We start from the raw sequence: 26,688 nt of genomic DNA, 5'->3' as shown, positions 1-26,688 counted from the left end.
GAGGCGGGAGAGCTGCAATGAAACTCCAATCTGCCAGATTGACGCTGCCGCTGCCGCTACTTTGGCGGCCCAAGCATGCGGTAACGTCAATCTCCAATTTCTTCAGTACCAGAAAGAACCCTGCAAATTCGTTCAAATCGTCTGAATGAATACCTTGCGGAGGCAGACGCCCGCCTGCGCCAGACCAACTACGAAGTCTCTGAGAATGGCTTCTGACACAGATGGCTGCCTGTTGGCAATTCGCGGTGGATAAGGACGCCAGATGACGATGCAAATGTCCCGTGTATGGTGAATAGCCGCGCGTCGAAGAAGACTTCTCGGTCATTTCAACATCAATTGAGGGGCGGTTGCGAAATTATTTAGTGGTGGTACGTACGCTGCTGTGGTGGAGGATCCTGGTGCAAGAGAAGACGCGAACAACGGACGACAATGTCTGCCGCCGATTCTCCCAAGAACTTTGAACACTTCGATAAGCAAAATTGGTCCCGGTGAAGTAGAAAACACTGTTAAATAACTCACGAATGGCATTCTGCCCGTTCTGAGCTCGCATTCCTTGAAATGGCATGGTCTTCGCAATCCGCGCAGCAGGGAACCCACTCACTCCCCGCTAAGGGAGCTATCATAGCGGCGGGGCATCTTCTTAATCGCTGACGGCTGCATCTTATGTCTGCTATTGACTCTTTCTTCTCAGTTGCTATACCTCTGGCTATTTTTTCTCTCTCTCTCTCTCTCTTGTGAGATTGCTCGGTTCAAAAACTGTTTGCCTAACAGAAACCCAGTAAAGAGTGACGAATCTCGTGTTACTCTGAGACTTCGGATTCCGCAGGACAGGATACGCTAATCGGCCGCAGTGGGGTTACATAAGCGACCCTGCATCATCGGCCCAATCACAGCGCCGGCAAGCGGTGCAACGTGGCTGGGGGGCCAGGCTGTCGTCACCTTTCGCCAGCACGGATAAGGCACAGGCTCGAGCTGATAAGGCCAGCTGGGCAGCTCTCCTGCCTCTGAGGGGAGCGCATTAATTACCTGCCCAAGCAAGGTAGCTGAATGAACCTAGAACCGCGCGAGGCATCTGGAACTTGTCAACCAACCTACAGCCGCAAGCCGCATACCTTACCCGTATTCGTAGCTTCGTCCCCTCCCTTCCCCTCCATCTAAGCTTCCCAACAATCCCGTACGCACGCAACGTCCGCCCGATTCTTCCGCTGCATCATCGATATCCTGAAGACGTCCGATCCGTGTGATGTGAAACGGCGCCGGCGTCTTCCCTCCCGTCCCGTCCCGCCGTTTGCTTCTTGTCGTGCGCAACCCGCAGTTTCCGAAGCTATCCAATCCAGATCAAAACACCCAGACGATCAGCCATCAGACTAGCGGAAGCTCGACTTCCCACCGTACGGCACCATGACTGCGTGGAACGTGAGTTGTCGAGAACCGTCGAGGGCCTCGCGCCAGAAGCTGACGGATTGGCAGGTTTTCCGATTGCTGGGAGATGTCTCCCATCTCCTTTCCAAGGTCATCTTGATGCTTGCGATACATCGCAACAGAAGCGCTGAGGGTATGCATACTACATTGAAGCCACGAAGTTTGAACCACAGCTAACGCACGCGTGCGCAGGTGTCTCCCTCATCACGCAAGGGTTATACGCCCTCGTCTTCTGCACGCGATACCTCGATTTATTCGCCGAGCAATCGGCATGGAACTTCATGTTCAAGATATTCTACATAATGTCGTCCATCTACATTATCGCCATAATGCAGTGGGCGTACCCCCGATCCAGGGAGCGTGAGATCTCCTGGAAGGTCGGCGCCGGCGCCCTCGGCGGCTCCCTCCTCCTCTCGCCCTTCACCATGCTCATCTTCGAGAAGTTCTGGGGCTTCAGAGTGGTAAGTCAAAGCGCGCGCCTACATGCCGTTCAACGAACAAGAATCAGCTGACAGATCCTCCTGCCCAGTGGCTCTGGGACTTCTCCCAAATCCTCGAATCCGTCTGCGTCCTCCCTCAGCTCCTGCTCCTCCGCCAGACCACCGTCCCTACCGTCATCGACTCCTTCTACCTCGTCACCCTCGGCTCCTACCGCGCCCTCTACCTCATCGGATGGATCACCCGCGAGCTCGACATGAACGACAAGGCTCCCAACACCGTCTCCGTCATCTTCGGCATCGTCCAGACCGCCCTCTACATTGATTTCGCCTGGGTCTACTACACCCGCCAGCGCGTCAAGCTCCGCAACGGTGGCATCGTCGACGCCGACGACATGCGCCGCAGCTGGCTCCTCAACCGCATCTTCGGCAAGCGCTTCGACACCCATTCGGAAGACGAGGAGAGCGCCCCTGCTCTCGGCGACGACGGCGCTCCCCGCCGCGGCGGCAGCCGTCCGAAATGGGGCGCAAGGGGTATCTCTGTCAGCGCCGACGAGGGCGTTCTCGATACCGACCGCGACAACCAGCGCCGGGACGAGGAGCTGGACCCCGATGCCAAGATGCAGGATCCCGATGAGCTTGCCCGGGTGCTCGATGATGACGATGAGGACGACACGAATAAGGCCTCCGGGAGCAGCGGTGCGCCCAATGGTATCCAGAACGGCCAGGAGTGGCGTGACACTTAGATTCTGACCTACGGCGTTGTCTTGACTTGGTGGTACTCCGCCTCTCCTGTGGTCATTCTCTTTGTGCTTGGTCCTTACTTGCAACGTATTTGGGATGAAATAAGTCATCACGTCGTCCATTCGAGCGGAATACACCACGAGCAGAATGGATGGAATGGATCTGCTCAGCATGCAAGAGGCGTCTTCTCAGCGAGACATGGTTTGACGATTTGTTACAAGAGGTACGAAATGGGATGACCTCTCGAGCGAGGATTGGACATGTTTTCTCCTTTTTTTTCACGCAAGTTATAAGGGACTGTAAGTTATGATGTTCAATACAGCCAGTTCCTCAAGTTGAATCTCAATGTTTCTGAATCTTTGAATCTACACCTACGGCCGTTGCCTGTGCTGCCGCTCGTGTTGCTGCGTAGAGCCCTACTGTATAAACATGTATCTGACGGTCCTAGACGACCTGTCATACCGACGCTGGGGGTCTAACTACCAAAGGGTATCTCTGTACGTATGTATGCCGCACATGTTAACTCGAAGTAGACCGCCGTCATACCCATTCGTGCGGCTGCCCGGACAGCCCTATCGTTTGCTTGTTTAGCCGGGATATTAAGTGCCGACTGCGTCCTCCTCGCAGCAGCTTGCCGGCCCCTTACAGATAAGAAGCGAGGTGGACGCGACGTAGCCTTTTCAGCACAACGCTTCCTCACTACGCGCTGATCCTAAATCCGTCCGTGACGCCGGGCGTAGAGTCCGCCACTGAAAAATCCCAATATATGCACACACACATAGTACACATCACGCGCCGCCAGCACTCAACCAGCCGTGGTCGTCGCGTTGGACCCAACCTCGATGTTGCCGCCAAAGGCAAGCGTCTGTTCGACGCTGGTCAAGTTGGCCCAGTCGCCCACGAGCACGGCGGAGTCGACCCGGAACCCACCGGCGGCGGTGGTGTCGTTGATGCCGGTGGCGTTCTTGAGGTAGCAGAACTGGCCGGTGCCCTTGATCAGCGCGACGCCGACGCAGATGCCGCCGCCGACGTAGACATCATCGCCGACGGCGTCGCTGTAGCCCTGGTTGTACTGCGCGCAGAGCGTCATGCACGAGAGCATGTCGGGGACGGTCATGACGAGGATGTCGCGAACGCCCGGGTTGATGCCCTGGCGCTGTGGCCAGAAGGTGTTGCAGAGGACGTCGAAGGACATGACCTGGTCGTTGTTGAAGCGGATCGGGGAGCCCGAGGCGTCGTAGGGCGTGATGCTCTTGTTGGAGTAGCGGGAGGGGTTGCTGCCGTCGTAGCAGTACGGGTTCAACGGGGCCGGGGAGGGCACGCCGAGGATCTGTGTCACTGTCGACGGATACCCGTCTATCGTCCTCGTGGTGGTCCTCGTGGTGCTGGAGGCGATCGTTTCGCGTCAGCCAGGGCTGCTGGCTGGGATGGTTTCTTTAGGGGGGAAAGAGGGAGATAGAGAAACGTACGAAGCGGTCTTTTCTCTTTTCGTTCCGGTCTGGGGAGGGGAGGATTGGAGAAAGAAGAAGTAGATATAAAGAATGAAGCCCGTTCAGATTACGGGTTCAGACGTACCGGTTAGCCAAACCCAGCCCCAGGCCGACGGCGATGGCGACGCCGACGATGATGATGCCCAGGGCGACAGCCGCCCAGAAGCGGAAGATGGTCAGACCGAGGATCGTCTTGCGCGGCTCCCCCTCGACCTGCCCGGCGTTCTCTAGTTTCCGCATCCAGCCCGCCATGGCGCCGCCGCCGCCGCCGCTGCTGCTGGCCGACGGCGCGGACGCCACTGCCGCCGGTACCGCTGGAGCATATGTGTGCGCTATCGGGAGGACCGGCGCGTTCTCGGTGCTGATCCTGCGGGATTCGGGATACGGCGGCGAAGCATCGGGGACGTCTTGTCGGAGGTGTGCTGCCTGGGGATATGAGTTGTCGATGTGTTGTATCCTGGGCGCCTCGGGGGCCGGTGATGTTGTGGCGTATTGCGTCTGCGTCTGCGCCGGGTCGACTGTGACGGTCCCGGGTTGCCGCCTTTCGTGGACCGGGATGATGAACTTGTGTTTCTCTTCCTCCATCTCCATTTTCGGGTATGCCACCTGCGCGGTTGTCGATAAAGAATGAGTTGGCTCGTCCCTCGCTGTTTGCCCCTCTAAACCCCCTTCTGGTTGTTGTCTCGTTGCGCCAAGTCAGAGCATATGCAGGTCCCCAGGCGTCAGGATTCGACGAAACAAGCAGGCCGCCACTGCAGCCTTCCTCCTTCCGTCGGCTCGGGAAGGAAAAAAGGAGAGAGAAAGAATATGTGTGGTCGGAAGGAATCCCCGACGGCCAAGTAAGAAACACACGGAAAGGAGGTTGTACGGCCTGGAAATTAAAAGACGACTGAATGACAGCGAAAGATGGGAGAAAAGACAGCACGCGGGGCGAGCTGGGCCGGCAGTCGTGCGTGGGTAGCAGCTTAACGAGGAACACTAAGGGGATGCAACCCAACGTGGAGACGCGAAAAAGCAGAGGGTGAGGTGCTGTAATGCTTGGCTTGGCGTTGTTGGACGTCTGCTGCTCGCTCTCTCTCGGTTGGTTGAGATTGCCCTCTGTTGCTTTCGTATCGCTCAAAATGACGATAGTGCCTTGACTGGTGCGTTTAAGGTCGGTCCACTCGGGGTTCTTCCTTCTCGTTCTTCAAGGTGTCCGAAGGTAGGAGCAGGCGGCAGGCAGGCGGCGGCTGAGAGAAATGCCCAATTCCGAATGGGAAGCTGTCTATTTTGCCATTTTGCAAAGTTGGAAACGCTGGGATTAAGACTTCGGGCGTTCCCCGGACCAGGGGGGCGGGGATAGGCGGGAAGCTTCACTTGAAGCCTGTTGACCCTGTTCTGCACCGCTGATGGTGATTTTTGAGATGTGGCTGTAGCCGATATAGTGGTGGAACCGGTGTCATGGATGGAGCACTCTCGTGAGCATGCGAAATGGCGTCCTTGAGCTTGGCGGGTTGGGGGGCACGACGTAGCAATTCGTAGAGATCCAAATTTAAAACCAAGGAAATCCAGGGATATGCGAGTGGTGCGGGCGCTCCATCGTGTGTGCGTTGGGTGTGTTTTGCGTGCTGTTGCTGCTGCCGTGTGTTAGTGTTCATGTTGGTGTGCTGTTCAGCGACCCGGCAGCTCTTCGGACCATTGACAAGACAAGATTTCATGCGTTGTAGGGGGGGTTTGGAAAAAGCAAGTGTTAGCACTGGCTGGCGAGAGTCGCTTTCTGGTCTTGGTCTTTTTTCGGCATTTGGAACCGACCTCTTTGGCAGGGATCACGATAGCGAGCGGTCCCCGGTCGTCTGCAATCGATCATCCTCCCGCCTTGCGTGAAAAGGGGAGTTCGTCCGGGCTTCCACTCGGGGGAAATGTGGAGTTGGCTCTCCACGCGACGGTCCGCCTGAGCTGTTTGGTTTTCAATTTCATGGGGGTCGCAGTCGCGGTCGCTGTCGCTACCGTAGGCGAGTGATTGCTTCTCCGGGGGAGCGGGCGTTGTTGGTGTTTGTCTGGAAACTCGGATGTCGGGCGAGTTGCTTTTTCGACAGAGCGAACGAAGATATTTGTCAACGTCGTCTGCCTCATTTGAGACTTTCCTCCCAGATTTCGAACTGCTGTCGCTCTTTGTCGATAAGACCTGTTCAACGTGCAGCAAATCTGCGGAGCGGTCACGCGGAATCTGTCGGCCAAAATCCGGCGTACCCGATCAACGGGATGTAACGGAAATGGCCTGTCATCTCGGAGGCATTGTGGGCTTTTTGACGTTGATAGGGCCGAAGTTCGAACGTCTCTCTCTGCTCTCCACGGACGAGGGCGGATTCACCCGCCGTCTCCAAGGGCATTGTCGGGTTCGGTGTGGATTATCGAGTGATTCTGTCGAGGACGCTCGCGAAATGAATTCCGAGGCATGTCACGTGGTCTCGCCGGTTGAGGGAGCTTAACAGCAACACACGCTGGTAAGTGAGGTCCCATGCCATGAGGTAAATTTGACGACATGTCTTGGTGGTAGGTGGCTTATGCAGCTAAGCTTTCACAATGGTGGCTGAAGGGATTGTGTAAAATTCTCTAACAGTCTATCGAGCGAAGTCAAAAATCAAATACTTTGTTGCTGGTCCCAGAGATCCCTCCCACGCATCAGAAGACTAGTCGTCTCTAGAATACGATGACGCGCCCCTCATATTCGGAGTAACGCTTCAACAGCTCAACCTGCAGTTGTTTCTCAGAAGTCTTGGCGATGGTGTCCAGTTTCTCGGGTAGAGCAGCAAAGTGAAGTCGCAAGGGGCAAGCATCACCGCCGGAGCACTCATGCTCGACTCTCTCGCTCAACTCAGAATATGCCTTGACGATCTGGTCTGCCATGAATATACTCACGAGTTCAGAAAGAGGGATGATCTTGATACTCTCGAATATACGCATACAAAACTTTGCGCGAGATTGCGCGGTGCACATGTCGGGCTCTGAGGGCATGTCCTGGCCACACTTGACGCAGACCCGGCAATAGAAGCTGTTGGTTGAAAACGACTTGTGAGTCTCCAGTGTATCCGGAATGGAGCTCGCGGCGTTGCCGATATTGATGGTAAACATTTGCGACAGGAGTCGGATGTTGCCTTTGATATTGACTTGTCAGTAAGCTTGGACAGGCAACAAGAACGATGCGGTGACTGATACGTACCCTTGTATATCGCTGACGATTCGATATCAAGTCTCCTGATCACGGGGCCCTCGGGCTTCAAGTTGGCAAGCTCCACCAACTTGGAGAACAGACGCGTGTCCTGTAAGTGTTGGGCGGCCGTCAACAACAAACAAAGTGTGGTCATCGCGCCAGGGACCCGGCGCCAGCCGTTTGAGCTGCTGCTCGCACCAGCCAGAGAGCAACGGTGCAAGCGCCTTCTTGAAATCGAAAGTCACGGTGTATTGCGCGACTCCGAGGATGGTTTTGGCTTCGGGTTCTCCGCAGTTCACGCGGTGCAGAGCCGCGAACATGCATCGACCGGCGTGGGGATCCAAGAGGTCGAGGACCATGTAGCGACGGCCGTCCTTCTGCGGTGCAGCGAACTGCATCATGCAGCTGAATTTCACGGAAGCCTTTTCGAGGACCGGGCGTGACACGCGGATTGTGTTCACGGACTGCGAGTCGTTCTCTCGAAGCCCGATGATGAGGGAGCCGTACTCAGACATCACTTCCGGGCTCGCGCTTTGGAGCGTGGGCAGTAGCGTCGCGCCCCGAGCAATGCCCTCGATGGCCTTGTTCTCCTCGATTCGGAAGGACATCACGCGCGTTCTCATGTTGTCAACGTTCTCGTGCATAATGAAGGCGGATGTTGTTGATAAACAATGAGTACAGGCTGAGACAGATGAGAGTGATGGGTCGACCGAAAGGGAACTTGACTGAGCTTTTGTAAAATGAGGGCAAGGCTAGAATATGAAGACAGGGACGTTCAAGGGATGGAGGGAACAAGGGCATGATAACTCCTAGGCGGAAGGAGGAGCAAGAAGCGAAAGCCTTGATGATGTACAGGAAGAAGACGTATTCGAATGCGGAAGTATTGACGGCACAGTCCATCAACGTCTGCCACTGAATATACGTTCTCGTTTCCCATTCTTCCTGCAACTTCCAAGGCTGCGTTGTTCGAAGGTGAGATGAGTTGAAAAGTCGTAGTGGTGACACCAATACCTTTGAGGCAGCCCGAATGAATGAATCCCTGGGAGTCGACTGACATTGCAGCTATTAGAAAGCGTCCCCGACCAATCTCAGATGAGCAGGGACCAATGAAGGAGTATCTATACAGTACAATGAGTCGGCGCAGTTGTAGAACGAGTGTTTGATGCTTTCGAATCCCCTCGAGTCTTGCGTCACTTCAGCATCTTGGCGCTGTTGATATCGAATCATCTTTGTTGCTAAATTTGCCAATAAGACGAGTGAAAACCGCTCTTTTGTCGAGCTTCTACATTCCTAGTGTTTCTGTCACTATCACTGCTATCTCTCTGTTGTCACCTTCGACGTATTCCGATAGAGACACTATTCGATGTCGATGAGCTTGGCTGGTGGCCGAATGTTACTACCGAGCCGCAGGATCGGGGAATGTCTAGTCTCTCTAACACAACACATGAACACTCTGCCCGATCCATCATCTCCCTAGTATCAATTCCCCCCCATTGCCCGTAAATTACCCCTGAAAAAAGCCCGAAGCCTTCAAGTTTGGCTCAGGTACCTGCTTGAGCGTGCGGTTCAGTCTCTGGGAAAGACCTGTGATATGGAATCGCAAAGGACAGCTATGCTCGCCGGTGCAACTGTGCTCAAGGTATTCGTTGAGCACGTAGACGTGTTGGGCGAGCTGGTTAGCGGAGAACTTCTGACGTGGTACGGAGGGCGGCCACATTCCTGCCTTCATGAAGATGTTGAAGAAATCAGCGATGCGAGACTGCTTGTTGCAGTTGCTGACATCTTGGTCATCGAAGGGAATACAGCAGTTGCTGCAAGATGATGTATTTTGTCGTCTGCCGCAATCTGGGCAACGGTAGAAACGAGTGGCAAACTGCGTACGACCAATCTGCAGTGGGCCATCGAGGTTTGAGATATCGTCCGTCATCCGAGTGAGCAACGCAGCCACGTCGATGGAAAGTGCGTCTGTGAGATATGATGTTAGTAAATCTGAATTTGGAAGAAAGAGAAGAAGAAAACCAAGAAAACCAAACGATCAGGGCATACCTTTCATACCCTCCGGTACTAGAGGTTTATCGTGCATTGCTGGAGTGAAATCGGCAGGGGAAAGCTTCCGGACAGCTTCCATCCAAACTTTGGAGAACTGTTCGGGTGCTTCGAAGTCTTTGGCGCTTTCCAAGAGGGGGCCGAGGGTGTCGGGCTTGATGTGGTTGCCACAAGCAATCTGTGCAATGTGCGGCTCGTACCAGCGGTAGACCCACGAACTGAGGGCTTTGTTGAAGCCAAGTTTGGAGCTACATCCGGCAACACTGACGATTTGGTCGATCTCGAGAGACTTGTATGCGATGATGTTCCAATGGTGCAGAACGGAGAAGATGCAATCGAGGGCCTCTGACACCACGCCTTCGACAACGAGAACCCGGTGCTCGCCGACCGTGTTGGACTGCGTCCTGATCAAGTTGGCCATCACTGGAGATGCCACCTCCAATACCGGGGACAAGACGTGGTACCACCTCTTGAAAAGTTCATTGTCGGAGTCGTAGAGGCCGATGAGGAGTTTGTTGCTGTCGATGTGCGGGCTGAAATCCTCCAGCTCTGCAGCGTCCAGCATCGTCTCCGTGACCACACGGGGGTCTGGAGGCGTCTTGGCGACTGCAGCGTAGCTCATCGACATTGTTGCGTAGTCCGGGCGGTGGGACTCGTAGACTGAGGTTTGTGTGAGGAGAAACAAACGAGATGGGTGGTCGGAGAGTTAGAGACCTGGACTAGATTAAATTTAAATACACAGCCAGATCCGAGTTGGAATTTGCAAGAATGGTATGGGGATCAGAGAACAAAGAGGAGCAGACGAGAACTCGCGGTTAGAAGCAGGAAAGGTGGTCAGGCATCTAGATCAATGCACGGAGAACGTTTGGTCCTCTGTCAAAAGCCTACGCCGACAAACGGACCCGAAAAGAGGTGGCATGTCATAACTTTTTGATCGGGTTGCAAACGGCGAGTCAATACCTTGCCGTTGCCTTTTTCGAAATCTGTTGGGAGCCTGCTGGATTGTCCAGGAAGGCAGCTGTCAGAGTCGAGAATAACCATTGGGACTTTCTAACCCAGATGAGTACCTGCATTAAAGTTGCCAGAAGCACCATCTGGTCCGTTCGGCGACCAAAAATAACGTGAAATTCCAAACTTATTGATTTGCAAACGCTGTGGTGCCATGTTGATGCTATGGTATCGACTCAACTCGCCCGAAATCGCTCCGTGAATGCTATGCCCCCATGTCGCAGGTACTTTTCATATCTAGAGCCCTGAAACGATGAAAGATTCCTGAAATGTCAAAAAAACTCCGATTCCCTTCTATCACACACAAGCTCCCCATGTCTCTGGGCACGCCCTGCGTCAGCCCCTCAAGATTCCTCGGGTTCCGGCTTCACAGCAACCGCAGTCTCGACACGGGGCTGGAAGTCGACTTGTGCTTGCTGGAAGATGGCGGTCGTGGCCGCATGCAGGCCGTCTAGGTTCTGTCTCAACGGGCAGTTCTGCTCTTGGTTGCAGCCGTGAACGTTCATCTCCTGGAGCTTCTGTAGGTGAGACTCGAGTGTCTTGAGGGACCACGTCACGGGAATCTTGCTGGGAGGCCACAGGGAGTTCTTCATCAGCATCATGATGAACTCCGTCGTGCGTTGCTCTGGACTGCAGAACATGGGAATCAGAACGTCATTGCAGCCAGCGCACTCAGGTTCGGAACACTTGTTCCGCACTCTCGAATTGGTGGCCTTGAGACAATGTAGACAGCGTCCTCTGTGCATCAGACTGACGCGTGCCTGGTCGGCGAGGCTCACGATCGTTCTTTCGATGACGCCGCGAACGCTCTTAGACGCCTCGGCAATGTGTTCTGAGATGTGTTCTGAGAAGAAAGTTAGCTCTAAGATCCAAGCGATTATGCGTGAATAAATGTAGATACCAATGATTCTCTCATCCAGCTGCGAGATGACCGAGTTCTCAGTCCATTCGTCGAAGTCGAAGTCAAGGGGAAGAGTCATTATGGTCTTCTTCAACATCCGCTGGAACTCGCTCTCATGGCCGAACATTCGGAGGGATACCAACAAATAGCCGGCTTCGATGGGTGTGGCCTTCTTGCAGTTGGGCTGCTCATTCAGCCACTGGCCGATCCATGCCTGCAGCGGACCGACGCAGCCGTACTTGTCGCAGCACATGGCGACCTTCGCAAGCTTCTCGGGCGTAAGATGGACTGGGCTGGAGTGTACTCGGTAGTGAAGAAGGGAGAGTATGATTTCCATTGCTTCGGGGCAGTCATCCTCCAGCGGGATGATCGGGCGTTCGCCGTTCTGAACTTGGGTTCCTTCCCTGAAACTAGACGTCAGAAGCAGTTTGAAGTACGGAGATGTGACTCGAAGAAAGTGCGACGAGACGTATAACTTCTTCCGAACCTTCTCGTCGCTGACCATAAGGATAGTATCCCATTCGGGATGAAGCTGAAGCTCGACCTCCTTGATCATCTCTTTGGCGGCCGTGTCGGCGGTGTGGGTCTCGACGGGTGTTGACATGGTTGGTAGTGACGGTGAACTCTGCGAAAGTTCAGTAAAGTGATGGGATTGTGTGACTGTAGAGTGTGTGAGATGGGTGAGTGGAGGCAACCTGGGTTCTGAAAGTGAGTAAGTGGAGAAAGTGAAGTCGAAAGCGAAAACCAATTTTGTGTATATGAAAAGCTTGTATCTGATGAGGAAAGAAAGTTCTCTCGTAGGGGAAAGAAGTAACCTGTTCGCGGCGAGTCCGATAGGAACTGTTGAGTGGTTGAGCCAACTTCTGCTGAAAGGCTGCGTGAAGCAGGATGAGTGAACGCAGCTTCAGCGCTAAAGTTTGCGTAGTGAAGTGACTTGAGAAAGGCAGTAGCTAAGAGTTCTTGTAAGTTCCGGAACGAAGTGAGCTTGATCAAGTCGGGTGAAATCGAGCGAAATATGTCGAATCTTTATGACCCAGGTGAGCGATCTCACTCGGATTGCGGGGATGGTATCTCGGTTGTAAAGAGGAAGTCCCACTTTGAGAGTGGGATGAAGGTGAGAGGCCTCAATGATTAAAGCTGCATCGAAGTAAGAGGTGCTGGTATGTTGGATGCCTCGGGAGTATCACTGAAAATAGTTGGATTGGTGAAGGAGTTGTTAGTGATTGTTGTTTCTGTGGGAAGTGAGTTGTGATAGCAATTCAGTACGTTGGTGCTGCGGGCAAGAGCAAGATCAAGTCCATGAGAAAAGCAAAAATTAAATAGGGAAAGAGACTTTGACATCTCCATTCAATTGGCTTTCAATTTTTGGAGGTTGCTCAAGTGAAGTTGTGGTTTGATGACTGGGGTGATGTCGATTCGGGCTTCCTTACCTAACTAAGACCCTTGTGAATGCACGGACCAACATGCAGGGGTTCCAATGTAAACTGCCAGTGCGCGTCACGTCTTGAAAGTGCAGCAAGGACGCGCCCCCTCCACCCTGCCCAAAGTATCTTGATTCCAGCTTCAAGGCTTCATCCCGATAACAACAATCTTACGACGTCGGTCTCGTCTCTGATGAATCGCACAATTTCTCCGACACATATCCGCGGCTTTCCCGCTCCTTCATTACCAATCTAGACCGCCAGCATGGAATGTAAGTGCGCGATTCAACGTGAACCCCGCTAAATAGTTGCTGATTTCCTATAGCTCGGGCGGATCGCATGCAGCAGCGCATGCGCGGTGCTGGGTAAGTCTTGACCTGGCTATGGCTTTTCGCCAGAATGGAGATTGACAAGTCGCAGCCACGGTCAGATCGAAGACGTCTCGTTCCAATTGGACCTGGCAGGAGATGACCTGTCAAGCGAAATCGACACCCAAACCAGCCCCGAGGTGCCACCGCCCCGAACGACGCCCACACCGAACACATCTGCGAAGAGGCGAAAGTTGGACACAGATGCAGCCCGGACATTACTGCCGCCGCCCGGCAGTGCGAGCCAAGCCAGCAAGCCGGACCATTCCGAGCTGCAGGAAGGATCATCCACCGAATCTGCTCAACCTATCGTGGAGGAACAGACAGACCCAAATGCAGTCACGGAGGAGGACCAGCCAGACTCTGTTGAGTCATTGCCGCCATCTAGGCCTCTCGCAAATGCACCGCCGGTGTCACCGGTACAGAGGAGGTCCATCGCAGACAACTCCGAGGTGGAGGAAAGCCCTGCGGACGCACCAGGAAGTGGTCGACGTCGCACGATTACAAGCAGCGCTCTTGCCTCAAGTGCCAGATTGCAACAAGCGCTCTCCCCAGACGAGAACGCGACCGAGACGGTGCCTATATCATCGCCATTGGAGCGTAAAGTTCGGAGGACCACAATCAACACGCGCAGATCAACAACAAGCAGCCGTGGAAGTCGCAATTCCGCCATATCTGCAACCGAAAATGCCCAAGACCTGTCAACCGAGGCAGCAGAAAAGTCTGACGACCGCATAATATCCCCAGAGTTGTCGTCGCGCTCCACTCGACCAGACGAGTCGGCAGCAGAGGCAGAAGCAGAGCCGCAATCATTTGTGGAGCGAGATGAGCAGGAGGAGCAGGAGCCTAGCCAAGATCATGACGAGAGTGTGGCTGAGGAGATTGATGCGAGAGAAGCGGCCCAACAACTGGGGCGGAAGAGACCCCGCAGGAGCCCACGAGGGCCATCTACCGAGCCAGACTCGACCATTGCGGACGAAGAACAAGAAGACCCATCTCCAAAGAGACGAAAGAAACAATCGAAAGCGAGTCCAGCGAAACAAAGACAAGGACGGCCAAAAGGAAGCTCTACAGCAAAAGCCGCTGCACCCAAAGCTGCCCGAAAGCGCAAAACCAAAACGGCTTCTGACGCTCCCGGGGGCGACGAGAAGTGGACTATTCCTGTGCAACGTTTTACGAAGAAGCAGGCTATTGAAGGCCACGACGATGGCGAATCCACTTTGGATATACCGTTTGCAAAGGTCGGCGGAGTAACCACTGTCGATGTTTTGGCAGCCGTGTGCGATGAAAGCATCCAGGAAGCCTTGCAGGTTTTCAAGGAAGGCGTTATAAATGCGGAGGACAGGGCCTCCAAACGAGAATTGCAGATGCAGGCGCAGGCTTTGAGGTCTTTCCGCGACGAATTGCGAGATCGATTCCTCCATCAGGTAGGTGGTGATTTCCTCACGCTTGATTGCCATCACTGATCCAATCTAGGCTGTTCTGCTCGACACACAACACAGCTTGCGCCAGCGACTACGTAGTGTTCAAAAAGAGCGGACAACGCTCAGGGATGAGATAATGAGAATTCGTAGCGAACGGGAGCAAGTGGCGATCCGGAAGGATGCTATCAGAATTAAGCACGACAAGATAAAAGAAGAAGCTCTGGTAAGCACCCAAACAAGACAAGCTATCTCAGCCTTGCAGCTAACGGGTGTCCACAGAGCCAATTGAGCTTATCTTCGCAGATGCACGACATCGATCTGGCTGTAGAGCGAGGTCGTGCGGCGCCAGAGCTCGGCCCAGCTGAGAAGAAGACGGCGGAGTTGGCCAACCTAGAGTTAATGATATCCAGAATCACGGACCAGGCCTGCACAAAAAGCGATACAGGGGGAACCTTCAAACAGATCAAGGACTTCAATGCATTCCTCGAACGCGCCGCAGTGGCGTTGGAAAACAGATAGCAGAATCCGGGGCAAAAGGGGCGAGACTAGGCCCCATCAACGTCATGTCTGATGTTAAGCGTGGTGCGGGTGTCAAATGTTCACGTATGGATTTGGTGTTTGGGGTTTGACGGGTGGTTTGGCTGGGGATACCCATGGATTTCGGCAATCGGCTCCTCCAATTGAGGATTATTTTGATCAGAAAACCTGCTGGCCGAGCGCGGGTGGCAGCGCTTACTACGCAACATGGTGCGAACCTTATTTGGCCGTCGCCAGTCCTCGCGTCCCGAAAGAGGGAAAACTACGCAGTAATAAAGTAGCATATCATTGCACATCATTTCAACACGAATTGTCCCCTCTCATCGATTTCAAGGCCAGGTCGAGGTCGAGGTCGTTCTGGGCTCTTCATTTCCAAATTCTGAAAGCCACCTCTATTTTTGTCCATTTGCCGTCTTCGGTATGGTTCTCTTTTGACGTCACTAGCCTCATTCGAGGCGCAGTCCACCTCGACCTCGGATTGTTTTTCGTCCCTTCAACCCTGGACATGAGTCGTCGGGGTGGCCGTGTCATGGCGTCCGTGAGGTGTTAAAGGTGCCCACTCTCCGCATGTGGCGGTCGCCGGCAACTTCCACCACCTGCTAAGGTAGGCGATCGTTGTTCCCGCCCGCTGTCGCGTCGCCCGTGTCATGACATGTGTGCCGCTGCGCGAGTGGTTCTTGAATTCTCATCCGGAAGTACGGCACTTGGACGGTGGCCCTGGCCCCAGGTCCGTCATCAAAGTTCCCAACCCACGGCACCGCCTTACACGCCCCCCCTTCCTTTCCCCTACCCTAGACCCCGAATGGACAGGCAAAACTGGGTTAAGCCTCTGCTTGAGGTTCGTGATTGGGCGCCTGGTTGCCGTTTTACTTCCGACGAAGGGGGCACTCGTGGGTGTCAGTTGATTTTTACGGGAGGGAAAGTGGAGGGAACGCGAAAGAAGGGGGCGTGGGCGAGGCAGAGTTAGGGATCCTCGGCCACCGATAGCTTTCATTCTGCTTCAGCTTAGCATGGGGGGTTGTTCGATGAACGGAAGGGGAGAGAAAGGCAGAGGTTGGTTGTTGTTTTTGTTGTGCCTTGTGAATGGGGTGTGGACGAGTACATAAGTGCGAAGGGGACGTCCTCCTCTCCCTTCTCCAGACTTCCTGTTGCTTAACTCAACTACCAGTCTTTTATTCCTATCCACAAGCTTCCTTTCGAGGTCTCACCTATCGCCACTCTTTCTCTACCACATCTCCATCTCCAAACTATCATCAAAATGCCCGCTCCCGAGGCTCCCCAGCAGCAGGCCCCCATGGAGGTCCCCTCTGACAACGGCATCGTCACTCAGCAGCCCGTAAGCACTTCCTTCTCTCACTCATCTATCGAGATCGATGACTGACATTGGTATCAACAGTCCGCCGAGCCCCAGCCCGAGATGAGCCTTCGTGGTGGTGAGGAGGCTGGCTGCGAGATCTGCTGCGGTCTCTGCGGCTGCGAGGAGTCTTGCTGCTAGACGACTTTACAAGAAGGAACCTCACGGAAGGATGAGGGGGAAGCATGACTGAGACGACTACGATTACCCACATACCACCTGTCTCTAGTTCACAAACCCCGATGGCGTTTGGCGATACACTCCTGTTGGAGGAATGAGTGATTTACGGGTTACATAACATACAAAAATATTTACAAATATTGAACAAAACATCATCGATCTTTGTGTGTTTTCGAATGTACGTTTGCAATGCATGTCGTCAAATGTCTTGGTGTTTTCCAAGCGAGCTTTGGCTGTCCCTGGACTGCCAAGAGCCTGCCAAGAGATCTACCCGCAAAGCTTGGCGTGCAGTGGTGCTCTGGGCGGCGGGAGGGCTGAAGGGCGCGCTGCAGAAGTTCCAGGCCAGACGGGCAGTCCTTCGCCAGGTGGGAGGCCACCCGAGCTCGGGCTACTGGCACCCTGTCCAGTCCAACCCATTAACCTCCTGTATCATCTCTGCAGCTCAGGGGGGTGGGCAAGCAAGATAAGACAGACCGCTCTTCGTCATCCCGCCTGGCGATCAGACTTCTCTCGAGTTCGCTCGCCAGTGAAGAAGCAGGGACGGAAAGTTTTCCAAGCCCTTCCGTCGAGCCATCCGCGCCCGTCTTTCATGCCGAATAAAACGACCAAAGCGGGAGTCAAACCCATCACCTTGAGGGTACGCCATGAAAACTTTGATTCATTCGTCTATCGAGTTGTTAGTTCAAATTCACCTTGCTGCTATCGTTATATGGCATCATGTCGCTTGGGGCATGACTAATCAGGATAAATAATGGGTTTTACAATGAGTATCTAAATAGTAAAGCGCCCGTCTTTCATGCGAAAGTTGTCGTCCAATCCTTACCCTCTCTCTCTCATCAGCTCGTGAAGACGAGGCATTTTCCTATCTAGCCGGCGGCTGGTTCTGGGCCTAGCTAACCTAGGTTTTACGTTCCCGCTACCCGCGCCGCTCGCTGATTCGGGCGAAACGCGAACTCTGCATACGTACTTCTTCCCATCCCACGCGCTGTTGATCCAATTGCCGTGATGCTTCCTGGCAAAACCGGGAGCTGAATCCTTGAGTTGAGTTGGTCTGGTGTTTGCGAATATCCCCGTCCCTTGCCTTTTTTCTGGAGGGGCAAAGTTGAGATGGGATGAATTTTTGGAGGGAGCGGTTGAGTTGGCTACGTTGCCCCTGCTGAGGGAATTATGGGGTTCGTGTGGTGTTTCGTTCTCGGCTGTGTTGGATTGATGAGGTCACACTCTTCATGTGCTGCGAGAGTTGATCGTGATCTTTAATAGTCCTGCTATGAACATGATTGACTTCAGAGAATTTTCAATTGCGGTGACCAATCGTTCGTAGACGACGGAAAATTAGATGGATTAGGAATGGGATGGTAGATAATTCAGTCGATGGATTAATGGCCAGGAGCACTTTGCATGAAGGACGACATCACCGACGATGATAATGGCAACTTAACACCGGTGGCCTTCAATGGGTCTTTTTGTGCATTTCGAGATGCTCTTCTAGAAGTACACGATAGTCTACAGACATAATCACCCGCCTGCTTCGTCGCATTCCGACAGTTGCAGGCTGAGTTGCCAATCGCCTCGTGGATGTACAATTACACCAGCTTCTCGCCCCATCCGAGCAAGCGGCGTCCGCATCACACCATCACCAACACCCTCCACGGCCTCGAGTATCTGATCGACTCTACTTTCCTCCAAACGCCCCCGAGATCTTGTCCATGACGGTGGCCTTGCCCTCCGCCTTGCGCTGCTGCTTCTCCTTCTCCTGCTCGTCCCACAGCTTCTGCACGTTCTTGGCCACCTCGGCCTTGGCCTGCAGGTCCGCCCGCAGCGCCGCCTCCTCGGCCGGCCGCTCCTCCTCCGGCAGCTGCTCCAGCTTCTCCCTCCACGACTTCTCCAGGTCCGGCCGGGGCTGGATCGCGGCCGTCTCGGACGCCGCGGGTATCGAGAGGTCCAGCTTGGGCAGGGGAAGGCCCTCCGCCTTGGCCGCCTCGATCGCCTTTTCTTGTTCGAGCATGCGCTGGTAGAGCGTGTCGGCGTGCATCTGGATGTTTTCTTCCACCTGCTCCGGGCGGCCGAAGGAGGACTGGTAGCCCAACGCCTTCAGGAATCTCTGTGTGCGCGAGGTGTCCCGTCAGTAAAACTGCCTTTTGTAAAGCCCGAATCCACCAAGCCCCCCGAGGGATCAGAGACGTAAAAACATACCGTCTGCATCGTATAGCACCTCTCGAACCTCTGCACCTGGTGCCTGCACATCTGCATCCTGTCCTCCCACGCGCCGCTCTTCATGCAGTTCACCCACTCCTCCTGCTGCAGCGCGCAGTTCTCGAGCGCCGCGCGCCCGATGCTGTGCTTGCGCTGCTTGTACCCGTCCAGCACGTCCATCAGCTTCTCGTGGTCCGTCTTGCTCTCGGCCTCGACCTCGGCGTACGGGCGGTATGTCTTCCACAGGTGCGCGTACCTGCCGTCCTGGAAGAGGCTCTCCTTGGGCACTTTTGGCCTTGAAGGGTCCGCATTCTGTGATGATTGTGTTTGTGCGGATATTTGTGCTTGTGCTTGTGCTGATTCTGCTGCTGCCTTGGCGGCTGCGAAGGCTTGTTCGGCTTCTTGGACGGCGGCTTGCTGTACTTTGACAGGCGACTCGCGCTCGAGGAATTCGCGGAGCTTGGGGTCGAGGGATTTGAGGGGGTCGGAGGAGGAGGTGTTGGAGCTGAACCAGCCGTCGAACCAGCCCATCGTGTAAGATTCGGCCTCCGAGGAGGAGAGGGATCGTCGGGGGTTACGAGACGTCTGGCTGGGAGCTAGCGGTGCTCGGAGGGCTGTCGCAAACTGAAGCTTCTTGAGAATTTCCAAGGTGGGAGTGCGTGATCCAATCAGATGCTCAGAAAGACAGGGCAGACATGTGTCAAAGTCTTTGACGCACTGTCATTTGCACTGTCGTTGAAACGCAAATTCATCGAATCTTATTTGCCAGCCTTTTGGGCAGGGTGAAAAAGCTATAGCAATATCGTAAATGTTGAAATGTCACCTGATTGAGTCTGGCGATGGTGATCGGCAGCAGTCTTCAATATCGTGGAGTTCCATTCAGACCAATTGTTCAATTCCCAGAGATTGTTGACCAAACACAGAAACCTCAGTCTTTTGGCTCCCGAGCTAAAGGGTGAAGAGGAATATGGTTTCTGACCATGTCGACTTACACCGTCACCAATGCACGAGTCACATGTGGAAGACAGTTACACGTCCAATACCTAATCATTTTTTTCGTTCATCCGACCTGAGGCGCATCGCAGTTTTCCGTTCCCGCAAAAATCACAAGCCCATCGTAAGTGTGTGCCCAAGACAGCCAGAGTAAAAGAACCTCTAGTTCACAACCGAAGCTTTGGCTGATCGAATTCATTTTGGTCTTGATTCTGCAACTATAACACAATCATTGTGATGTGCAGTTTTCCCGATGACCTCCCATCCGGTATGTAATGAAGAACCCACACCGCAGTCACGCCGTAAATGCCAATGAGCCGATTTAGAACTTGCTGAACTTCTTGACAGCCTTGCCAGTGCGGGGAAGGACACGCAGGACGTTGAAGCGGACCTGGGGGAGCCGTGTTAGTGACCGTTTCTCAAGCTCCTCTTCACGTCGAGAGCTCGTTGGGGGGTTCGTCGCAACATACAGTCTTGCTCAGAGGTCTGCACTGGCCAACGGTGACCTGGTCACCCTCCTCGACACGGAAAGCGGGGGAAACGTGGGCGGCGAGGTTCTTGTGGCGCTTCTCGTAACGGGCGTACTTGGGGATGTAGTGGAGGTATTCGCGGCGGATGATGAGAGTGCGGTGCATCTTGGTGGAAACGACGGTGCCGGTGAGGATACGGCCGCGGATAGAGACCTGGCCGGTGAAGGGGCACTTCTTGTCTGTTAAACGGCATAACGTTAGCATTCATGCTTTCCGGTGTGTCGTGTGCGCAATCAACGCGTGGTGTCGTTTGTCGTATCCCGAAAAGTCCCCCCCTCCTCTTTCCCTCGAGACCCCCAACACACTTCGCAAATTTCCTCTCGAGTGTCGCCAAATTTCGTATCCAAGACTGGTCGCGCCGTCGCGTGTGCCCGAATCCTCCAGCAGTATCATTCGTTCTCGCTCGCAAACGTACCGATGTAGCTGCCCTCAATGGCAGTCTTGGGGGTGCGGAAACCCAGACCGACGTCCTTGTACCATCTGCGACCAGACTTGCCGGGGCGGGCAGACTTGGCCTTGACCTTCTGGTTAAGGAAGATACCCTTCTGCTTCTGGAAAGCCCTCTCGGACTGGACGGTCAACTCGGTAGCCATCTTGAGGTCGTGATGCGGTCGGGTCGACTGGGCGTGGGGTGCTGTTGGGTTAGGAGCGTCGTTGTCGAGCACTTTGTCAAAGTATGCGGGATGGAGCGTAGAAAATCGTTCAGTTTTGCAAGCCCTAGAATGTGCGCGGCGGAAAATGGTCCGTGCCCGACTGCCCTTTCCTCGCTTACCTACCTTTAGCTGCGGACTCCACTCTTTTTTAGAGTCCCTCCCGTCAGCCACGACTGCATGTTGACTGTGGCTGGAGAGGTCGAAAATCTTCGGGAAAGTGGTTGGCCCAGCACTAATCGGGCTTGTTGACATCATTCCTTTTCGGCCAATGAGAGGCCTATTCGAAAGTAAACAGTGACCCATGCAGCCCACCACCCGCTCTTCTGCAGTGCAGTGTTAAGGGACTTTGGCACTTGGACATTCACGCCACTACATTCGCGTTCCTCTTAAAAGACGTGACATGTGCACGTCTAGCCCTGCCATCTGAAGCCTCACAGTCATCCGCCAAACCGACATTCAAGATGGCTTCATTCGGCGACGCGACCATGCCTGCCACGCGGCGGACGCGCAAGTCCATCGGAGCGCCGACGTCGTCGAGGAAAGGAACCGACAAGGAGAATGCGACGATAGACGTGGGCAGTACGCTTGCCGAGAGTCGTAAGAAATCACGAAGCAAGAGTATCGGCCCGGGCGGCCTTGATGCCCTCAAGAATGCGAGTGGCAACCGCAGAGCAGTAAGAATGCTCGTTTTGGTGCTGTGCACGCCCAGCTAACCGTCGCAGTCACTCGCTGTGCCTTCGCGACCCCCACCACGATCGATTCTGAAGCCTACGATGCCGCTCCTGCCCGAGATCCCGACCTTCCGCAAGCGCAACGCAGACCTTATCGACCTGGGACCGTCCCGGGCCAGCACCCCTACGAACACCACCAACAGCGACCTCCCCGGGTCCTCTGGGTCTAAGATTGCCCTGCGCACGGAGGAAGAGCAGCAGGCCGCAGCCAGAGAGCGAGAGGAGCGCGAGCGTCGCGATGCCAGGCGCAAATCTCTTGCCAACCGCAGAGTATCGTTTGCCGCTGAGGCGACATTGCACACGTTCCACGAGGTCGAATTCAATCAAGACTCGACAGGATCAACAGACTCGACGCGACGTGCATCCCGCGGAAATGCACAGGGGTCTGACCGGCCTTCCACGCCGCAAGAGCAAGAAGAGGAAGTTGTCCCACAGTCGCCAGAGAACCAGAGAGAGCTGCATCAGAAGAAACGCAGGCGTAGCTCGACCGCCAACCTCATGGAGTTCTCCGACCACGAGGATAACACTACGGCATCCGGTTTCAGTTCAGACTCTGAGCCGGCTGATGCAGTCGAGGAGATGGATGCCGATGAGGAAGTCGACTCAGACTCTAACAGTGACTCGGACGACGAAGGTACAATGATGACGATCGACGAGCATGAGGTCACCGGCGCCTCGGTCATGTCTGGTCGCACAGTCGGCACAGACGACGAGAACGACACATTAGATGAGGCGCTTCGGATGGCTGCACGCCAAGCAGGGACACAACGACTGGGATCCGACGACGAGGAAGAGGAGGAAGAAATCATCCCTTCTTTCGGATGGATCAAGAAGAAGCCAAGCGACGAGGCAGCTCAAGATCGGGAGAACGTCCCGCTCCCACCTCCTTCACGAAATAGTGCTCCCGAGGAAGAAGAGGATGACGATGATGGTATGGACATGGACATGGACATGACTTCTGCGGTCGGAGGCATTCTCAAGGATAAGACCTCGCAAAGTGTCCCTGACCCCAACGAAGACATGTCTATGGACGTTACTCGTGCCATTGGCGGCATTCTTTCTCGAGTCAATTCGCAACAGTCCGAGTCAAATCAAGAGGACCAAACCATGGACTTCACCACTGCTGTCGGTGGCATCCACAAACAAAATCCCAACGACACCCTTTTCGATGAGAACGAAGACGAGGATATGTCGATGGAGTTCACCACCGCTATCGGCGGCCTTCTGCCTTCTCAAGTCAAGAGAAACACAACGCAGAAGCGTCGTAGGACGATGACTGCTCGCGATGATTCTGTCATGGAGGAATCGACAATGGATATGGACATGACCGTCGGCATGGGACGCATCCTTCCCGCGGCGGACAAGACCATCCACGGTGATGCTACCATGGGCATGGACATGACTGTTGGTCTTGGTCGAATTATGTCTTCGCCAGACAGATCTATGGAAGAGGAAGATGCCACAAGAGGCATGGATATGACCGTTGGTGTTGGTAAAATCCTTGGCGATGTCACCGAGTTGCCGGAGCAAGACGAGCCGACAATGGGCATGGATATGACTGTCGGTGTTGGTCAAATCCTACCCACTGCCCAGGCGTCTGATGCTGAGGATGTTACCATGGGTATGGACATGACCACTGCTGTCGGGGGAATCATGAGACCACCGCAATCTCCCGATTCCAGAATCGCGGCCAAGAAGCTTATGGAGGAGGAAGTGGACAAGCCTGATACGCCCTCGAAGACGATGTCAGTCAAGCCTGCGTCACCTGCAAAGAAGCTGGCTGCGTCGGTCAAGAAGAATGCGTCTACTGGGTCCGATATTGGCAGTAGCCCTGGCTTCAACCCTTTCCAAGGCAAGGGTCTGCGCAACAGCATGCACCGCGCTGGTAATATCGCCGAATCTCCCGCTAGAAGCCCTTCAAAGAGTCCCGTTCGCAGCGTCAGGAGCGCCAGAACCCCTAGCCCGGCAAAGTCTGTGGCCGCGCCTAAAGTTGCCTCTACTCCACTAGACAGCTCGCCTGTCAAGACGCCGCAATCCTCAAGAAAGCGAGGTCGCCCTCCCAAGTCGCCAGCGAGATCACCGTCCCCACCGAAAGCTACTCCTCAGTCCCCCGTAAGGAAGACTACCACGCCCTCTGCTGAAAAGACGCCCAATCGTTTGGATATTTTCCAGCACAATCCCGCGACTGGCGCTAGGACACCTACAGTTGTCCTCACACCTCAGCCTCGCAGACACTCTGGCATTGGTGCGGACAAACCTGGCCTGGGCTCACCCCGTGTCGCTGCTCTTCTGGATCGAAGAGGGTCTCTAGGGGATGCAGCCCAAGAGTTCGTGCCTGGGAAATCTCGCGGAGTCACTTTCGGCGACCCAAAGGTTATCGAGATTGAAATCGACCAGGATCGGCAGGATGAAGAAGACAAAGAAAACGGTCGCAAAATTCTTGAGCGCGAGGCAGATGGCGACAACGAGAAGGATGCCACACTCAGCCTGAGAGACATGATTGACAGCTTGAGCCCCAAGAAAAAGCGCATGCAAGGTCGCAAGAGTCTCCACGTCGGAAGTGCAAAGGGTCTGCTTGGTAAGCGTCCCGCTGAGCTCGATGACGAGGAAGATCGCGAAGACAACGACGGTGTCAAGAGACTCAAAGGCCACCAAGGTAGTCCTGTCAAGAATGTCAAGCTCCAACAGCCCCCGAGCATGGCAGAGACAACCGGCCGGAGGTTGACTCGGTCGTCCCAACGATTCTTGGAGGAAGATACGGTGCCCAAGTCCACCCCTACTCATTCCGAGTCGCCGCTTAAGGGTGGAAGCAAGGCCAAGTCTCCCCAGTCCCAGGGCCGCTTCAGAGATGTCGAGGAGGATACTGTATCTCATCCGATTAACCTCGATGGCTCGCCCGCCCGCGATGAAGCGGAACTTATGGATGGTCAGCCGGAGGAGCGGATTCACCTCCAAGACTTCCTCAACATGACATCAATTAGGTTTATGGAGCTGACAACCACGAAGAGACGTCACACTCAAGCACCTGATATGTTCAAGGATATGGGAGGCAAAGAGGACATGTCTCTGGAGCGCTGCGTCGTCGCTGGAGCCTGCACGGTGCCGATGCTAGAACTGTTCCAACATTCCTGCCGCGAGCTCAAGAAGTACATTTCTGAGGGTCGGAGGGTCGTTCGCGAGATAGAGTCTGAAACTTTCGAAGAAAACCCGCCCCTCTTCCGAGAGTACATGTCCGCATCCCCGGACTTCAAAAATCTTCTCGATAACCAGTTCAAGAACGGCAAGACTCACGCCCGTCTCGAGAGCAAGGCCCAGTGGTACGACTGGCGCATGAAGCTCCAGGAGGGTCTGAGGGAGGGGCTTATCAGGATGGCCGAAGGCATGACGGCAGATGAGAAAGTTCTTTCGCAGCAACAAAAGCTTCTCTCTTCCGTTCTTCCTGCGATTGTGGCGCGCTACACTGAGCTGGAGCAGGAGCACGGTCACCTCCAGGCTGCTGCTGAGGAGCTCGCCGACTGCGACCCGGAAGAACTCGAGGCTGCCAGATCCGACTTGGTTGAGGTTGAAAATGACGTGCAGGAGAAGACTGCGCGCATCGCTGAGCTTCGACAGCAGCTTGAGGACGCCGAGCATGGTGTCGAGGAGTTGACGCGTGAGAAGCAGCAGTGTCACGAGGATATCAAGGAGGCAGAGAAGATTCGCGAGGAATGCCGTGGGTGGTCAACAAGCGAAATCAGCGCCCTCAAGAGTAAGTCTTTCCTCTGATCCATGGTCCTCTGGACTATACTAACAAGTATGCAGGCCGAGTGGATGCCCTCGAGAAGCAGCACGGCTGGGCTGTCACTGGAGTTTCTGGCAGCCAGATCTCAATGACATATCGTCGCGAGATTGAGCTGGTCTTCGACATTTCATCCTTCCAACCCAAGAAGAAGAACTCGCGGATTGACCTGTGGTACATCGCCGACAACCGTGCCAACCACCCTATCCCGGTGACGGCGGAGAAGGAGTTTTTCCTGCAGTGCATCAGGGATCACATTCGTGCCCTGCCGCAGAGCCGCACTAAAATTGCGGACCTCCTCCACATGATCCGCGCTGCATGGGACAAGGCTAATTCCACGTCAAACCATGTCCGGCAGCTCAACATCACGTTCCCAACCACCGTCACCAGAACCTCGGACTCGTCTATCGCCGTGAGGTCAATCATTCTCATGGCGCCGTTGGAGACCAAGGTTGACATTGCCCTCGAGATCCGCGGTGCAAGCAAGCCTGACGGCATTGAGTTTTCGCTTCATTACGAAGCTGCGGTTGTGTACGGAGAGCACTTCAACACTGCCAAGATTGCCGAGTTCTTGACAACTCACTTAGGCGACAAGGCTCTCTCCCAGGACGAGGGTGGTCCGTCGTGGAGCGATGTGGTGGTGAACCTTCACGAGAGACTCTTGGCGCGGGGGCGGAAGCAGTAGTCGTTGCGCATTGCTAGTATTGCTTTGTAATGAGTGATGAGGGAGAGGTTTATTGTGTCGGCATACTTTTGTGTTGGTTGGGTGGTGGCAGGTGTGATTTCTCGGCGCTACGGCGGATACCCTGTGCATAGTCAAATTACGACATTGTTTTTGTTAGTTTGCAGACTTATACGCAACTAAGAGTTGATTTAATTGTCAGTACTCACTCAATGATCGGTCATTGTGATGAAGCAAGTACCATACTCGGTCATTGTCCTACGTAGCTAAACAGACCTATCTTTGTTAACGCCTTGAAACAATGCCTTTTACTTTCACCTTTTAATGTATGTCACCGAACAGATTGTTGATTTATTTGTGAATTTATTTGTTCAACCCCAGGCAAAGCTCTAAAGTAATACACTAGGTTTGATATTACTGTGACGTTGAGATGATGGTTTCCACTCGGGAGCGAACCGGGCCTCGGTGAACGGGCCTCTCACCGAGGCCATCACGACCTCGAGATGCCTCACGGCGACGTTCCTGCCTTACGCCCGCTCAAGTCGCGTCCCTCGTGTGTGCCTCAAATCCGTGGTAAAAAGAGACCGACGTCACTCGGGCAACGAG

General features: G+C 54.4%; 9 protein-coding genes across 9 annotated transcripts; 3 read left to right on the top strand and 6 right to left on the bottom strand.

The window, feature by feature from the left end:
- Positions 1–1,401: 1,401 nt before the first annotated feature.
- On the top strand, positions 1,402–2,605 carry CkaCkLH20_06631 (ER lumen protein retaining receptor; the record flags this gene model as incomplete). The annotated part of the gene is made up of 3 exons (XM_038889348.1): positions 1,402–1,555; positions 1,615–1,883; positions 1,952–2,605. 3 exons carry the CDS (start codon positions 1,402–1,404, stop codon positions 2,603–2,605), a joined length of 1,077 nt encoding a protein of 358 aa, XP_038745160.1.
- An 803-nt stretch (positions 2,606–3,408) lies between these two features.
- On the bottom strand, positions 3,409–4,684 carry CkaCkLH20_06630 (uncharacterized protein; the record flags this gene model as incomplete). Its single annotated transcript, XM_038889347.1, has 2 exons — positions 3,409–3,988; positions 4,179–4,684. The coding sequence occupies 2 exons, from the start codon at positions 4,682–4,684 to the stop codon at positions 3,409–3,411; spliced, it is 1,086 nt and encodes a 361-aa protein (XP_038745159.1).
- A 2,088-nt stretch (positions 4,685–6,772) lies between these two features.
- Positions 6,773–7,927, bottom strand: CkaCkLH20_06629 (uncharacterized protein; the record flags this gene model as incomplete). Its single annotated transcript, XM_038889346.1, has 3 exons — positions 6,773–7,227; positions 7,293–7,327; positions 7,386–7,927. The coding sequence occupies 3 exons, from the start codon at positions 7,925–7,927 to the stop codon at positions 6,773–6,775; spliced, it is 1,032 nt and encodes a 343-aa protein (XP_038745158.1).
- Positions 7,928–8,787: 860 nt separating this feature from the next.
- On the bottom strand, positions 8,788–9,957 carry CkaCkLH20_06628 (uncharacterized protein; the record flags this gene model as incomplete). Its single annotated transcript, XM_038889345.1, has 2 exons — positions 8,788–9,248; positions 9,330–9,957. The coding sequence occupies 2 exons, from the start codon at positions 9,955–9,957 to the stop codon at positions 8,788–8,790; spliced, it is 1,089 nt and encodes a 362-aa protein (XP_038745157.1).
- A 724-nt stretch (positions 9,958–10,681) lies between these two features.
- Positions 10,682–11,842, bottom strand: CkaCkLH20_06627 (uncharacterized protein; the record flags this gene model as incomplete). The annotated part of the gene is made up of 2 exons (XM_038889344.1): positions 10,682–11,181; positions 11,239–11,842. 2 exons carry the CDS (start codon positions 11,840–11,842, stop codon positions 10,682–10,684), a joined length of 1,104 nt encoding a protein of 367 aa, XP_038745156.1.
- Positions 11,843–12,253: 411 nt separating this feature from the next.
- CkaCkLH20_06626 (AT hook domain-containing protein) lies at positions 12,254–14,970 on the top strand (the record flags this gene model as incomplete). Its single annotated transcript, XM_038889343.1, has 6 exons — positions 12,254–12,352; positions 12,916–12,931; positions 12,985–13,024; positions 13,080–14,454; positions 14,504–14,674; positions 14,731–14,970. The coding sequence occupies 6 exons, from the start codon at positions 12,254–12,256 to the stop codon at positions 14,968–14,970; spliced, it is 1,941 nt and encodes a 646-aa protein (XP_038745155.1).
- A 3,224-nt stretch (positions 14,971–18,194) lies between these two features.
- On the bottom strand, positions 18,195–19,363 carry CkaCkLH20_06625 (uncharacterized protein; the record flags this gene model as incomplete). The annotated part of the gene is made up of 2 exons (XM_038889342.1): positions 18,195–18,623; positions 18,716–19,363. 2 exons carry the CDS (start codon positions 19,361–19,363, stop codon positions 18,195–18,197), a joined length of 1,077 nt encoding a protein of 358 aa, XP_038745154.1.
- A 667-nt stretch (positions 19,364–20,030) lies between these two features.
- Positions 20,031–20,831, bottom strand: CkaCkLH20_06624 (40s ribosomal protein s11; the record flags this gene model as incomplete). The annotated part of the gene is made up of 3 exons (XM_038889341.1): positions 20,031–20,099; positions 20,179–20,417; positions 20,654–20,831. The coding sequence occupies 3 exons, from the start codon at positions 20,829–20,831 to the stop codon at positions 20,031–20,033; spliced, it is 486 nt and encodes a 161-aa protein (XP_038745153.1).
- Positions 20,832–21,352: 521 nt separating this feature from the next.
- Positions 21,353–26,085, top strand: CkaCkLH20_06623 (Spc7 kinetochore protein; the record flags this gene model as incomplete). Its single annotated transcript, XM_038889340.1, has 3 exons — positions 21,353–21,565; positions 21,614–25,370; positions 25,424–26,085. 3 exons carry the CDS (start codon positions 21,353–21,355, stop codon positions 26,083–26,085), a joined length of 4,632 nt encoding a protein of 1,543 aa, XP_038745152.1.
- Positions 26,086–26,688: the final 603 nt, after the last annotated feature.

This window comes from Colletotrichum karsti (genome assembly GCF_011947395.1).
Source record: "Colletotrichum karsti strain CkLH20 chromosome Unknown Scaffold20, whole genome shotgun sequence".
NCBI lineage: Eukaryota > Fungi > Ascomycota > Sordariomycetes > Glomerellales > Glomerellaceae > Colletotrichum > Colletotrichum karsti.
Note: the sequence above shows the minus strand (reverse complement) of the source record. Positions and strands in the feature narration are given on the sequence as shown.